Below are 12,956 nucleotides of genomic sequence, written 5' to 3'. Positions count from 1 at the left end.
CATTAGCACTCCTTCGCATATGCCCATAGGATGTGACATTCTATTCTACAGATTCTTGCTCAGTCATGTTTAGTAATGCTTTATTCACAATAGCTACAAAATGGGAACAACCTAAATGTCCCTCAACTGACAAATAGGTAAGGAAAATGTAGAATACTATAGGATATTATTCATCTATAAAGAAAAATGAAATCATGAACATTGTATATAAATGGAAGGAACTAGAAAGGATCATACTGAGTGACATAACCCAGGCCCAGAAGACAAAGAGGAGAGTGGAGGAGAAAATAACAGTAATGGTGTCTGATGAAGTCATAAGAAATCATAGTATTTACTATCGATCTAAAATGTCTATTGTTGCTGAATACTGTTTTAAGATGTGCTACATTTGTTTATGCTATGGAACATTTGCTTTAATGATGCAAAGATGTGTTACATTCTTTTATGTTGCATTTGTTTAACCCTGTAAAGCTGTGCTACTTTGCCTGTCTAAAACACCTGATTGGTGTGATACAGAGCTGAATGGCCGATAGCGAGGCAAGAGAAAGGACAGTCGAGGCTGGCATGCAGACAGGATAAATAGAAGGAAAAAAGAGGGATTAGGAAGCAAGAGCAATCAAGCAGCACAAAAAGGAGGAGGGTATCAGGGGCCAGACACCGAGCCATACAGCAAGACACAGAGTAAGAAGTAAAGGAGGGTATACAGAAATAAAGATAAAAGCTATCAAGAAATAAGTCAAGCTAAGGCCAGACATTCATAAGAAAGAATAAGACTCTGTGTGATTTATTTGGGAACTGGGTGGTGGGCCCCCAAAGAGTCAAAAGAGTAAAAAGCAACCTACAACAGTCTATAATACATGTAAGCGTGTGTGTATATGTGTGTATACATAAAATACATATATAGTTTTAAAATTTTTCCCATCTGAGCTGACAATGCTTCCCTCAAGAGCCATAGACGATCTAAGAAAAACTTCAGTAGCAGACATGAGAAGCCCTCTTTTGAGCTGCTGGTCAGGGTTGTCCAAGAGACCACCAGAACATTAGTAGCTTTTGCTGTTGATCTCGATTGCCCAGAGGTGAAAGGAAACCCCCATTCCTGAAGACACCATGCCATTTCAGACACAGGGCCCAGAGGACCCAAGCTGGATGTGACCTAAAAGCCTCCTCCTTTGAGGACTGGCTTTAATTATACCAGAATGTGCTATGCAAGCAGCCAAGGAAGGGAAGCAATTGGCACTTCTACCCAGCTCTGACAACTATGAACCGTAACCATGACCAGCATGGCACAATAACTCTAAGTGTGCAATGGTGGCACATATACTTTGACAGTAACTAAATCTCTCTAATTGGACTTGAGGACTGTCCAACAAGAGGGAAATCAGCCTGGAACTGGAAACCTAACCAACTACTCAGGACTAGAGAAGCTATGGATCTTGGAGGAAAACCTCCAATTGCCACTTTACTAAAGCAGAGTAATTCTAACTACATTCTAAATAGTTGTTCATATAGCCAAAGGGAAGTGTAGCCCTCACCATCCATCAAGGAAACTTCCCTTTGCAACAGATGGAGATCATTACAGAAAACCACAACCAATCAAAACACGGACATGTGGAGCCCAGTCCCTGGAGATACATACATGTACATCACAACTCCTTCACCTAAGGCTTAAGGAACATCGGGGGGGGGGGGGGGGGCGGCGTGGTAGAAGACTGTAAGGGGATCAGGGAGTTTTCTGTGAGATTGTATATCATAGAAATGACAGGGAGGTTACACCCATGAAGTCTCACCAACACTGTTAACCTAAACGAATATGGCCTGAGCAAGGACTATACCAATAGACATGTTAAGCTAATATGGAAAGGGGAAGACTTGGCATCTCAACCTTAGACAAAGAACCACAGGTAACTGGGGGATGCTGAGAACACAGAAGACTAGTACCAAAATGATCATCCCGGAACAAAATAAATTATCATTTAAAAAGAAGAGGAAAGAAACAATAGGAATCTACTGAATAATAGCGAAAGGTCTAAAATGGAGGGGGTTTTGCAAGAGGAGGCGAGGAAGGAGGTAGGCGGTGGAAACAATGCAGTTAGTAAAATGCTCGCTGGGCATGCATATGGACCAAGTTTGACTCCTAGCACCCGTGGCAGGGAGCAAGGCATGGCGGTTCACGCCTGTAATGCTAGCACTGGGGAGGGAGAAAAATGATAATTCTTAGTACTCCTTGCTCAGCTTTCCTAACCTAATCAGCAAGTTCCACATCCCAGTAAGATACCTTGTCTCAAAAAACAAGGCAGACACAGCTCTTGAGGAATGACACCCAAGGTTGACCTCCGGCAGCATCCCCCACACCCACATACATGCATACTTGGTGCTTTTGAGGTCAAGGAAGTAAAGACCAAGAGTACAGAACAGAAAATCTATTTAGAGAAACAATCAAAAATATTTCCAAATTTAGTAAAAGACAAAGTTAGAGATTCAAGAAGCTAAGCAAAATCTAAACATGACAAATTCAAAGAAATAAACACCAGACACACTACAGGCAAACTCGATGAACAACTAAAAAACTAACTTTACACTAACTCTACAAATCTTTTAAAAATTACATTAATTGTGTAACTGTGTCTATGACATCTTACACATGTGGATGTCAGAGATCTGTCTCTTCGGGAATGGGTTCTTGTATACAATATGGGTCTTGGGGGACAGCCTCAAATTATGGGACTGGCAGCAACTGTCTTTACATGCTGAACCACCTCACTAGCCTGCTACACAAGCTTCTTAAAACCAGAAGACAGAACACTTGCTGTCTTAGTTACTTTTCTCAGTCCTGTAAAAAACACTTGACGAAAGCAAGCTGACAAGATAAGGGAGGCCTTCTCCTGCCTCAGGGTTTGAGAAGGCAGTTCATCATGGCAGGGGACTGTGTGGCAGCAGGACCACCAGGGGGCTTGTCACACTGCATCTGCATCCAGGGGGGAAAGGGACTAATGCTAATGCTTAGTTACCTCTTCCCTTTCATCCGTCCTCACGCCCCAGTCCATAGAAATGATGCGCTCTTATTCAGGGTGACGCCTCACCTCATTCCTCAGTTAAACTTGACTAAAAATGTCCTTACAGAACTCTCCATGAACATGTTTCTTGGTGAGTCTAAATCTAGTCAAGTTGGGGCCAGTGACGCGTCTGGGGTCAAGGCACTTGCTCCCAAACCCGATGCCCTGAGTTTGAATCTATATGTTGTTAAAAAAAGAACCAATTCCTGGGAGTTGTCCACTGACCTCCACATGTATGCCATGCCATGCTAACCCACACACCCATACATACACACAAATAGGTAAGTATTAAAAAATTTTTTTAAAGCCAGTAAAGACCCAGTTATAGTGGTACACAACTTTAATCCCAGCATCCACAAAGCAGAGATAGATTTCTGTGAGTTCATGTCCAGCTTGCTCTACACAGCAAGTTCTAGGACAACCAGAGACCATGTCTCAAAAAATCAAACAAACAAACAAAAACCAAAAATCCACTTAAACTGAAAATGAAGATTAACTACTAGACTTGCCAGCTCATTTCTGAGCCTTCGTTATCTTGAAAACCAGTTCAATACAGCACAAACAACTACAACTATCCTCCATGAAATAAAAGGCAAAAACTACTCTGTAAAATACCAACAATTCAAACCTAGAAATTTAAAGTATTCCAGAGAGGTTTGAAAGAAAATGTATCAATCCTAAATACTGATGACTTAAGTGTAGTGATATTTCATTTGTATTTTAATATCTGTCTCTAGGTTTTTTATTAATCATGCAACACTAAAGAAGGAAAAGAAATATGATACTATCATAGATGTGTAAAATACATTTGTAAGATTGACTGGAGAGATAACCTGGTACAGCAAAATGTGTCTGCCATCCTAGCATAAGTTCTGATGCTTGGCACACACATAGAGATGGGTATAACAGAGGCGTGCATTCAAACTTCCAGTGCTGAGGAAGCAGAGACAGCAGGAGTCCTGGAGTTCACTGGCCAGCCAACCTAGCTAGATAGGTGAGCACGAGATCCAGTGAGGAACCCTGTCTCATAAAGTAAGATGGAGGGGCTGGAGAAATGGCTCAGTGGCTAACAGAATGTACTGCTGTAGGCTAGAAGAAGGGGCTAGGGGTTAACAGGAAGGACTGCTCTTCCAGAGGACATGAGTTCAGGTCCCAGCACCCACATGGGGCATCTTACCTGTAATTTCCATATCCAGGAGATCCAATGTCGTCTCCAAGGGCACCTGCACTTGTGTGTGTGTATATACACATATGCACACAGATGCATAATTAAAACAAATATTTTTAAAAATAGCACATACTCAGAGGAGCAAAGTTCAGGCTATAGCACCAACAACTTCCTATGTCTCCAGTTCCAGGGGATCCGATGCATCAGCCCTCTAAGGACACTTACATGTGCACACATGTGCATACTCACAGTCATATATAATAAAACATAAATAAATCAGAGTGATGGGGAACACACTTAGCATTGACCTCTGGCCTCCACAGGCATGTACACGAACATCCCAGTACACTGTCACAAATGTAAGCATGCACATACACACAAAATACACACTATGCACTCATGATGATGATGGCAATGATTCATCTGAGAAAACTAGGACTAGAACTAGAACACATGCATGTTCTGAAACATATGCCAGAAAACCTACAGCTCACATCATATTTAATAACGACGATAATATCTCTAAAGACCAATGGTATTCTAGTCTAGGCATTCCTATTGAGTATGGTTTAGAAATCCTAAACACTATAATAACTCGGGTTTGGGAGGGAGGCGCACAAATTGGAAAACAAAGAAAGAAAACCATCTCTATTTCGAAACATGACCACCTACACCAAAAACCCCAGGAAGTGTACCACCACAAACTCATAGAACTAACAAGTAAGCACAGAAATTTCCAAGTCAAGACTCAACACACAAAAATCAATCATATTCTAAAAATAAACAAAAATGTATTTTTATAATTAGTGAAATATACACTATTTAAGTTATGAATACTCAAAACCACGTACAGAGCCTAAGAGTATAGCTCTGTCTGTGGTGGAATATTTGTCTAAAAATCTCCTGAGTAAATTGGGAGCATGGGGGAGAGAAGACTGTGGGAGTGGAGTGGGAGGGAGAAGGGGAGGGAGAAGGGGGGGGAGGAAGAACATGAGGGATTGGAAAGGTCGAGTTGGGGGAAGGACAGACAGAGAGAGCAAGGAAAGAGATGTCTTGATAGAGGGATCCAGCAGGGGATTAGCAAGAAACCTGGCACTAGAAAATTTCCAGATATCCACTAGGATGACCCCAGCTAAGAATCTAAGCAACAGTGGAAAGAGTACCTTAACTGCCCTTCCCCTGTAATCAGGTTGATGACTACCTTAATTGTTACCATAGAAACTTCATCCAGTAATTGAAGGAAGCAGACGCAGAGATGCACAGCTAAGCCCTGGGCCGAGAGCCCCTGGAGCCCAGTCATAGAGAGGGAGGGGTGATAATATGAGCAAAGGGGTCAAGACCATGATGTCCCCATCAGAAACAGCTGACCCGAGCTAGTAGATGCTCATTGACTCCAGACTGACAGTTGGAGAACTAGCATAGACCGAACTAGTGGGTGACAGTGTGTGGCTTGGGCAGTGTGTGGGGCCACTGGCAGTGGAACGAGTATTTATCACTAGTGTATAAACTGGCTCTTTGGAGCCCAGTCCCTATGGAGGGATACCTTGTTCAGCCTAGATACAGGGGGAGGGCCTTGGTCCTGCCTCAATGTGATGTGCCAGACTTTATTGACTCTTCATGGGAGACCTCACCCTCTCTGAGGAGTGGGTGGGGGTGAGGTAGGGGGAAGGTGTGAGGGAGGAGGAGGGGAGGGAAGAACTTGGATTGGTATCTAAAATAAAAAAGATTGTTTTTTAAAAGATTTAGAAAAGATTATTTGTCTAACATGTACAAGGCCCCGAGGTCAATATCTAGCACCAAAAGAAACAAAGGAAAAGCATAAATATAAAAATAATTTTTAAAATAGAGGGTTTATATGTTTAAAAACTATAAAATATTCAACAGATTTAAAAAATCAAAGAAAAGTCAGGCAGTGGTGGGTACCACCTTTAATCCCAGCACTTGGCAGGCAGAGGCGGGTGGATCTCTGTGAGTTCTAGGCCAGCCTAATCTACAGAGTGAGTTCCAAGATACCCAGGGCGACACAGAGAAACCCTGTCTCAAAAAAAAAAAAAAGTCGCTGGGCGGTGGTGGCGCACGCCTTTAATCCCAGCACTTGGGAGGCAGAGGCAGGCGGATCTTTGTGAGTTCGAGACCAGCCTGGTCTACAAGAGCTAGTTCCAGGAGAGGCTCCAAAACCACAGAGAAACCCTGTCTCGAAAAACCAAAAAAAAAAAAAAAAAAAAAAAAAAAAAAAAGTCGACAATTGTGGAGGGCTAGCTTTGAACGGCACAGAAACTCTGTGCAGGGGAGACTTGAGGTAGCATTCTCACTGACAGGCTTGGCAAACCAAGTCAGGAGGAGGCAAACCTCTCCCATCAGTAGAGTGCCTTGCCAATGGTCAGTCCTTGAGAACACAGATGTGCACTGTAGTTCAAAGGCTCTGATTAGGTTGTGGTTTGTCTTCTGTTGAAGTGTTTTTACATATTCTATAACAGCAAAGTTATTCCCATAACACCAGGCTTTTTGTTTAGATTAACTAGGGCACAAAGCTCTTGAAATTATTTGCAACGAAGTAATTAGTTTATGCAACTATTTTCAAGTACTATGGGAACCTAGTTTGAATCATGATTCGAGTATTACAAAGGAGCACTGGCTTTGCAATAAAGTATGCAGTTGTATCTCCGACTCTGCATCCCGTGTCCTGATTTCTGTGGCACTACCCAGCGTCATCTATAACCGAGATGGTTGGGGAAGGGTCCCCAACAGGCAATCTTACCAAAAGCAATCTACAGATTCAATGCAATGCCCATCAAACTCCCAGCAAAATTCTTCACAGACCCTGAAAGAATGGTACTCAACTTCATATGGAAAAGAAAAGAACCCAGGATAGCCAAAACAATCCTGTATAATAAAAGAACTTCTGGAGGCATCACAATCCCTGACTTCAAACTCTATTAAAGAGCTACAGTACTAAAAACAGCCTGGTACTGGCATAAGAACAGACAGGAGGACCAATGGAACTGAATAGAAGACCCGGATATTAATCCATACATCTTTGAACACCTGATTTTTGACAAAGAAGCAAAAAAAATTAAATGAAAAAAGAAAGCATATTTAACAAGTGTTGCTGGCACAACTGGATATCAACATGTAGAAGAATGATAATAGACCCATATCTATCACCATACACAAAATTCAAGTCCAAATGGATCAAAGACCTCAACATAAAGCCAGCAACACTGAACCTAATAGAAGAGAAAGTGGGAAGTACACTTGAACGCATTGGCACAGGGGACCACTTCCTAAATAGAACCACAGCAGCACAGACATTGAGAGAAACAATTAATAAATGGGACCTCCTGAAACTGAAAAGCTTCTGTAAAGCAAAGGACATGGTCAACAAGACAAAAACGACAGCCTACAGAATGGGAAAAGATCTTCACTATCCCCACATCAGACAGAGCGCTGATCTCCAAAATATACAAAGAATTCAAGAAATCGATCATCAAAAAAAACAAATAATCTAATTTAAAAAATGGAGTACAGACCTAAACAGAGAATTCTCAACAGAGGAATCTAAAATGGCTGAAAGACACTTAAGGAAATGTTCAACATCCTTAGTCATCAGAGAAATACAAATCAAAACAACTCTGAGATTCCATCTTACACCTGTAAAAATGACCAAGATCAAAAACATTGATGACAACTTATGCTGCTGAGGTTGTGGGGAATAGGGAACACTTCTGTATTGCTGGTGGGAATGCAAGCTGGTACAACCCCTTTGGATGTCAGTATGGCCATTTCTCAGAAAATTAGGAAACAACCTTCCTCAAGACCCAGAAATACCACTTTTGGGTATATATCCAAAGGATGCTCAATCATGCCACAAGGATATGTGCTCAACTATGTTCATAGCAGCTTTGTTTGTCATAGCCAGAACTTGGAAACAACCTAAATGCCCCTCGACTGAAAAATGAATAAGGAAAAGGTGGTACATTTATAAAATGGAGTACTACACAGCAGAAAAAAAATGACATCTTAAATTTTGCAGGCAAATGGATGGAGCTAGAAAATATTATTTTGAGTGAGGTAACCCAGACCCAGAAAGACAAATATCATATGTACTCACTCATAAGTGGCTGTTATATATAAAGCAAAGAAAACCAGCCTACAAATCACAATCCCAGAGAACCTAGACAATAATGAGGACCCTAAGAGAGATATACATGGATCTAATCTACATGGGAAGTAGAAAGTATAAAAAGATAAGATCTCCTGAGTAAATTGGGAGCATGGGGACCTTGGGAGAGGGTTGAAGGGGAGGGGAGAGGCAGGGAGGGGAGCAGAGAAAGATGTAGAGCTCAATAAAAATCTAAAAAAAAGTCAAGGAAGACATAAATAAAATAGATTTATCATGCTACTAGATTCAAATATTGACAACTGAGCACAGCTGTACAGACCTGTAATCCTAGCTACTTAGAAGACAGAGACAGGAAGATCACAAGTTCAAGACCTAGCTAAGGCTCAAAATTAATTCAAGGCAATATAGTGAGACCTTATCTAAAAAGAAAAGCTTAAAAGAAATGGCTGGGAATATAACCTCATGACAGGCAGCTGGCACAGCATATCATCCTAGGTTTAATCAGTAGTACTTGAAAAATAAACTAATTTCTTTCGTACATTTAATGGTATTCCAACTGAAATCCAAGCAAGATTTCTTTTTTTTTTTTGTAGATACAAACAATATTCTTCTATAATTTATATGGAAAGGCAGAGGAGTTTACAAAGACAAAATAAGATCGAAATTAGAAGAATCATTGCTTAGCTTTTAGACTTAATATTGAGCTATAGTAGTTAAGATGGTGCACTTCTGGTAAAATAATATACACACACTTTAACCCTCCCACAAAAGTACAGAAATACACTCATGCATATGTAGTCAATTGACTTTTTTAATAAAAGCATAAAGGCAATTCAAGGGAGAAAAAAATAGCCTTTCAACAAACTATATTCAGATACCTGGATAATCACATGAAAAACAAAAGACAAATATTTTACACAAATTAATTAGAGCTATAAATGTAAAATATGCAATTATTTGACTTTTTTAAAAAGAGAAGCTGAAGAGATAGCTCAGTCAGTAAGGTCACTGCCTTGTAAGCATGAGGACCCCAGTTTGATCCCTAGAACCTACACAGAAATCCTAGGACAAATGTGCAAGAAAAAATATTCATTATATGTGATGGCACATGCTTGAAACCTCATCACTCAGGAGGCAGATACGGGGAGATCAGTGCAAGTCTAAGGACAGCATGGTCTACATGGCCAGTTTGGGGACAGCCAGACTACACGGTGAGTCCTCGTCCATAAACAAAACCAAAGGTTTCTATGAGCCACTTTTCAATACAAACTAAAACTATGCTTAGCACTGTGGGTATAGCTGAGTTGTAGCATATTGCCTAGCTGGACAAGGTACTATACTATCAGAAATAAATCAGGACTAGCAGGACAATGCTTGCCACCATGCCTGACATGAGTTGGATTCCACATGGTAAAGGAGAGAACAGACTCTTGCAGGTTGTCTTCTGACCACTACATAAGCATTATAGCATGCCTACTCCCCACACATGCATGCATACATACATATGAAAATGCAGAAAATTTAAGTTACAATATTGACCAAGCACTAGCAAGGAAAGAGATAACTACTGTGAAAAATGGTTTGGCATTGTCATAAATTTTAACATACACTTAACATATGTTCTAGAAATCTCAATTCTAGATATTTACACTATGAAAATGAAACACTACATTCATACAAAAGCTTGTATGCAAGTGTTCATAGCAGCTCTATTTGTAACCACTCAAGTTTATATCCTAAATATTCTTTAAGGAATGTGTGGATGAATGACCTGTTCATATACCCATAAAAATGAATTACTGACACACATACAATATCAAACAACTTAAAAATTCTTGTTTTTCTTTAAAATTTTTCTTTTCATGTGTGTTATGTGGGGAAAAACAGTGTGTGTATGCCACATACATGGAAATAGCCCTAGGGGCCAGAAGAGAGTGTTGGATTCCCGGAGTTACTTATAAGCAGTTGTGAGCTCCCCAACATGGATGCCGAGAAGTGAACTCAAGTCCTCTACACAAACAGTACATGCTCTTAACCACTGAGCCATTTCTCTAGCCCAATTTGAAAAAATCTTAAAAACATCATGCTGAATGACAAAAGATATTTTCAAGCTATTATATACCTTATGAGTCCATCCATGTAACATTATCTAGAAGCCATCCTATAGTGCCAGAGACTAGCCAGGATTCTTATTTTATGGAGACTCATTTTAAATAGTCCTTTTTCTCATTATCTACTTTATTCTCCAGTAAGACATCCTTTATGTTAAAATACACATTAAGAATAATGATATGGCTCAGTGGGTAAAGGCACTTGCCACCAAGTCTGGTAGCCTGAGTTCAATGCCCAGAACCTACATGGTGGAAGAAGAAGACCAAGCACATGGGTACCATAGCTTACACATGCAGTAAATAAATGAAACATAATTAAAAGCATGTATGCATCAAAATTAGCTGAGGGTGTGGCTTAATTGTAGACTGCTGCTTTAGCACGTGCCAAGCCCTGGGTTTGACCCCTAGCATATGACACCGAAAGAAGACACATAAGAGCATTAGCTGTCATAAGTAGGTTCTGGGGAATAAGATTTTAGGCAGTTTGTTTATTTTTTATTTTTTCGGAATATGTTTGTAGTATATTAATTATCAGTAGGAAAAAAACAAAGGAACGTTTCTATCCAGATCTCAGAACATTTTTTAAAGGAAATTTTAGAATTTTAGCCAGTAAGCAGGGGGAACGCTGGGGACCTCTGAAAAAAACAGAGAACTTGGTAGTGTAGCAAGCGAGAGTAAGAAAGCTGGTGAAGGCCAGCGAGATGGTTCAGCAAGTAAAGCCACTTGCCACCAAGCCTGACAATATGAGTTGGATTCTTACAGCCCACATGATGGAAGGAGAGGACTGATTCCCACAAACTGTCCTCTGCCCGCCACACCCGTGGCATGGCATGTAGACAGCTGCAAACGTGTGTACACAAAATCAAGTCTTTAAATGAAAAATACAGAGAGCTGCTGATTCTCGGGGAGGGAAAGGCCGACTCACCTGAGACTGTTTGAAAACATCCTTCCCAACCACATCCAGATTTGAGGGGTCTTTGATGGCGCTAACATACTCAGAAACAGCCTTGATCACGACATCACAGGGTGGAAGAACCAACTGATGAGCTCGGACCTAGAAAAGACATGATCAGTAAGGGACACCAAAGTCAAAGACACCGTTAAAGGCTAGGCTCACAGCCAAAAATATAAGAGTTTGGTTCCCAGCACCCACAGCTGTGAACTTGGGAATTTCTAGAAGTGATAAAGTCCATATGCATATGTAGGGTAACGTGCAAACATTTTAGAGACATACACAAAGAATGTGCAAATGAAATAACTTGTCATATTGGCAAAAACAACAAAATCCAGAACGCATGGCAAAATCTTGATAGTTGGTCTAAATCATTAAACAACTGTGAATAAATGGAATAATCTATTGTTTTGCCCATGTTTGTGATATTCAAAAAAAGGCAATGTAATGATTCCTAATGCTATTCTGCTATACTCATAGACTGGTACCTAGCCCAACTGTCATCAGTGAGGCTTCAGCCAGCAACTGATGGGAGCAGATGCAGAGACCCACAGCCAAACATTAGGTGGAGCTCAGGATGCCCTGTGGCAAAATGGGAGGAAAAACTATATGAGCCAGAGAGGTAGAGGACACCACAAGAACATGGCCCACAGAGTCAACCAGCTTGGGCTCATAGGGAATCAGAGACTGAAGCAACAATCACAGACCCTGTATGGGTCCGAGCTAGGTGCTCTGCATATATTTTATGGTTGTTAGTTGTTTCTGTGGGGCTCCTAACAGAGGGAGTTGAGGATGTCTCTGACTCTTTTCCCTGTTCTTGGTACCATTTTCCTCCTACTGGGTTGACTCTTCCAGCCTTGATGGAAGGCTTTAAGACTTTCCTAGGAGGCCTGTTCTTTTCTGAAGGGAAAGAGAGGAGCAGTAGGTCCTGGGGAGAGGGAAGTTTCGGGGATATTGAGAGGAGTGAAGAGAGGGGAAACACCAGTTGGGATGTATTATGTGAGAGAAGAATAAATACACAAATAATGAATGAATAAATCAATAAATATAAAGGGAAAATATTTCATGTTATGCAGAATTGTAGGTTTTGTTACCGCATTTAGAGTTCTTTAAGTCTAATAATTATAGTTCTTTACGCTATAATGATTGAGTCAATGGTATACATTTTCAAAAGGCTTTTGATAAAATTCATTTTGTTGGGGGTGGAAGAGAGGGCTCAGCAGTGAATAGCACATATTGTTCTTCAAGAGGACTTGAGTTCAATTCCAAGTACCTACATACCAGGCGGCTCACAACCATTTGTAACTCTAGTTCCTATAGCCTCTGTGGGCAAAATACATTCATGTGCATATATCCCCCTACATGCATATATATATAACTAAAATTGAATTTAAAAAGCAAGATTCATAGACATCTAGAGTCATAAGGGGTCATTTGGAGTGAAAAATGTTTTACCAATAAACTGCATCATTCATTCCTCAAAAACCAGCTATTGATGGAGCTAGAGAGATAGCTCAGAGGCTAAGAGCACAGGTTGATCTTCCAGAGG

General features: G+C 40.6%; 1 protein-coding gene across 3 annotated transcripts in view; it reads right to left on the bottom strand.

Annotated features, from left to right (window-relative positions):
- The window catches only part of LOC121445327 (constitutive coactivator of PPAR-gamma-like protein 2), a 131,778-nt gene that overhangs the window by 71,498 nt on the left and 47,324 nt on the right, over positions 1-12,956 (bottom strand). For all 3 annotated transcript variants that reach the window (XM_041647397.1, XM_041647400.1, XM_041647398.1), the window contains exon 4: positions 11,381-11,509. In XM_041647397.1, coding sequence (XP_041503331.1) covers positions 11,381-11,509 — 129 coding nt within the window. The remainder of the gene's footprint in view (positions 1-11,380; positions 11,510-12,956) is intronic.

This window comes from Microtus oregoni, unplaced genomic scaffold (assembly GCF_018167655.1).
Source record: "Microtus oregoni isolate MIOR12 unplaced genomic scaffold, Mior012 000175F_ref0000477, whole genome shotgun sequence".
Classification (NCBI taxonomy): Eukaryota; Metazoa; Chordata; class Mammalia; order Rodentia; family Cricetidae; genus Microtus; species Microtus oregoni.
Note: the sequence above shows the minus strand (reverse complement) of the source record. Positions and strands in the feature narration are given on the sequence as shown.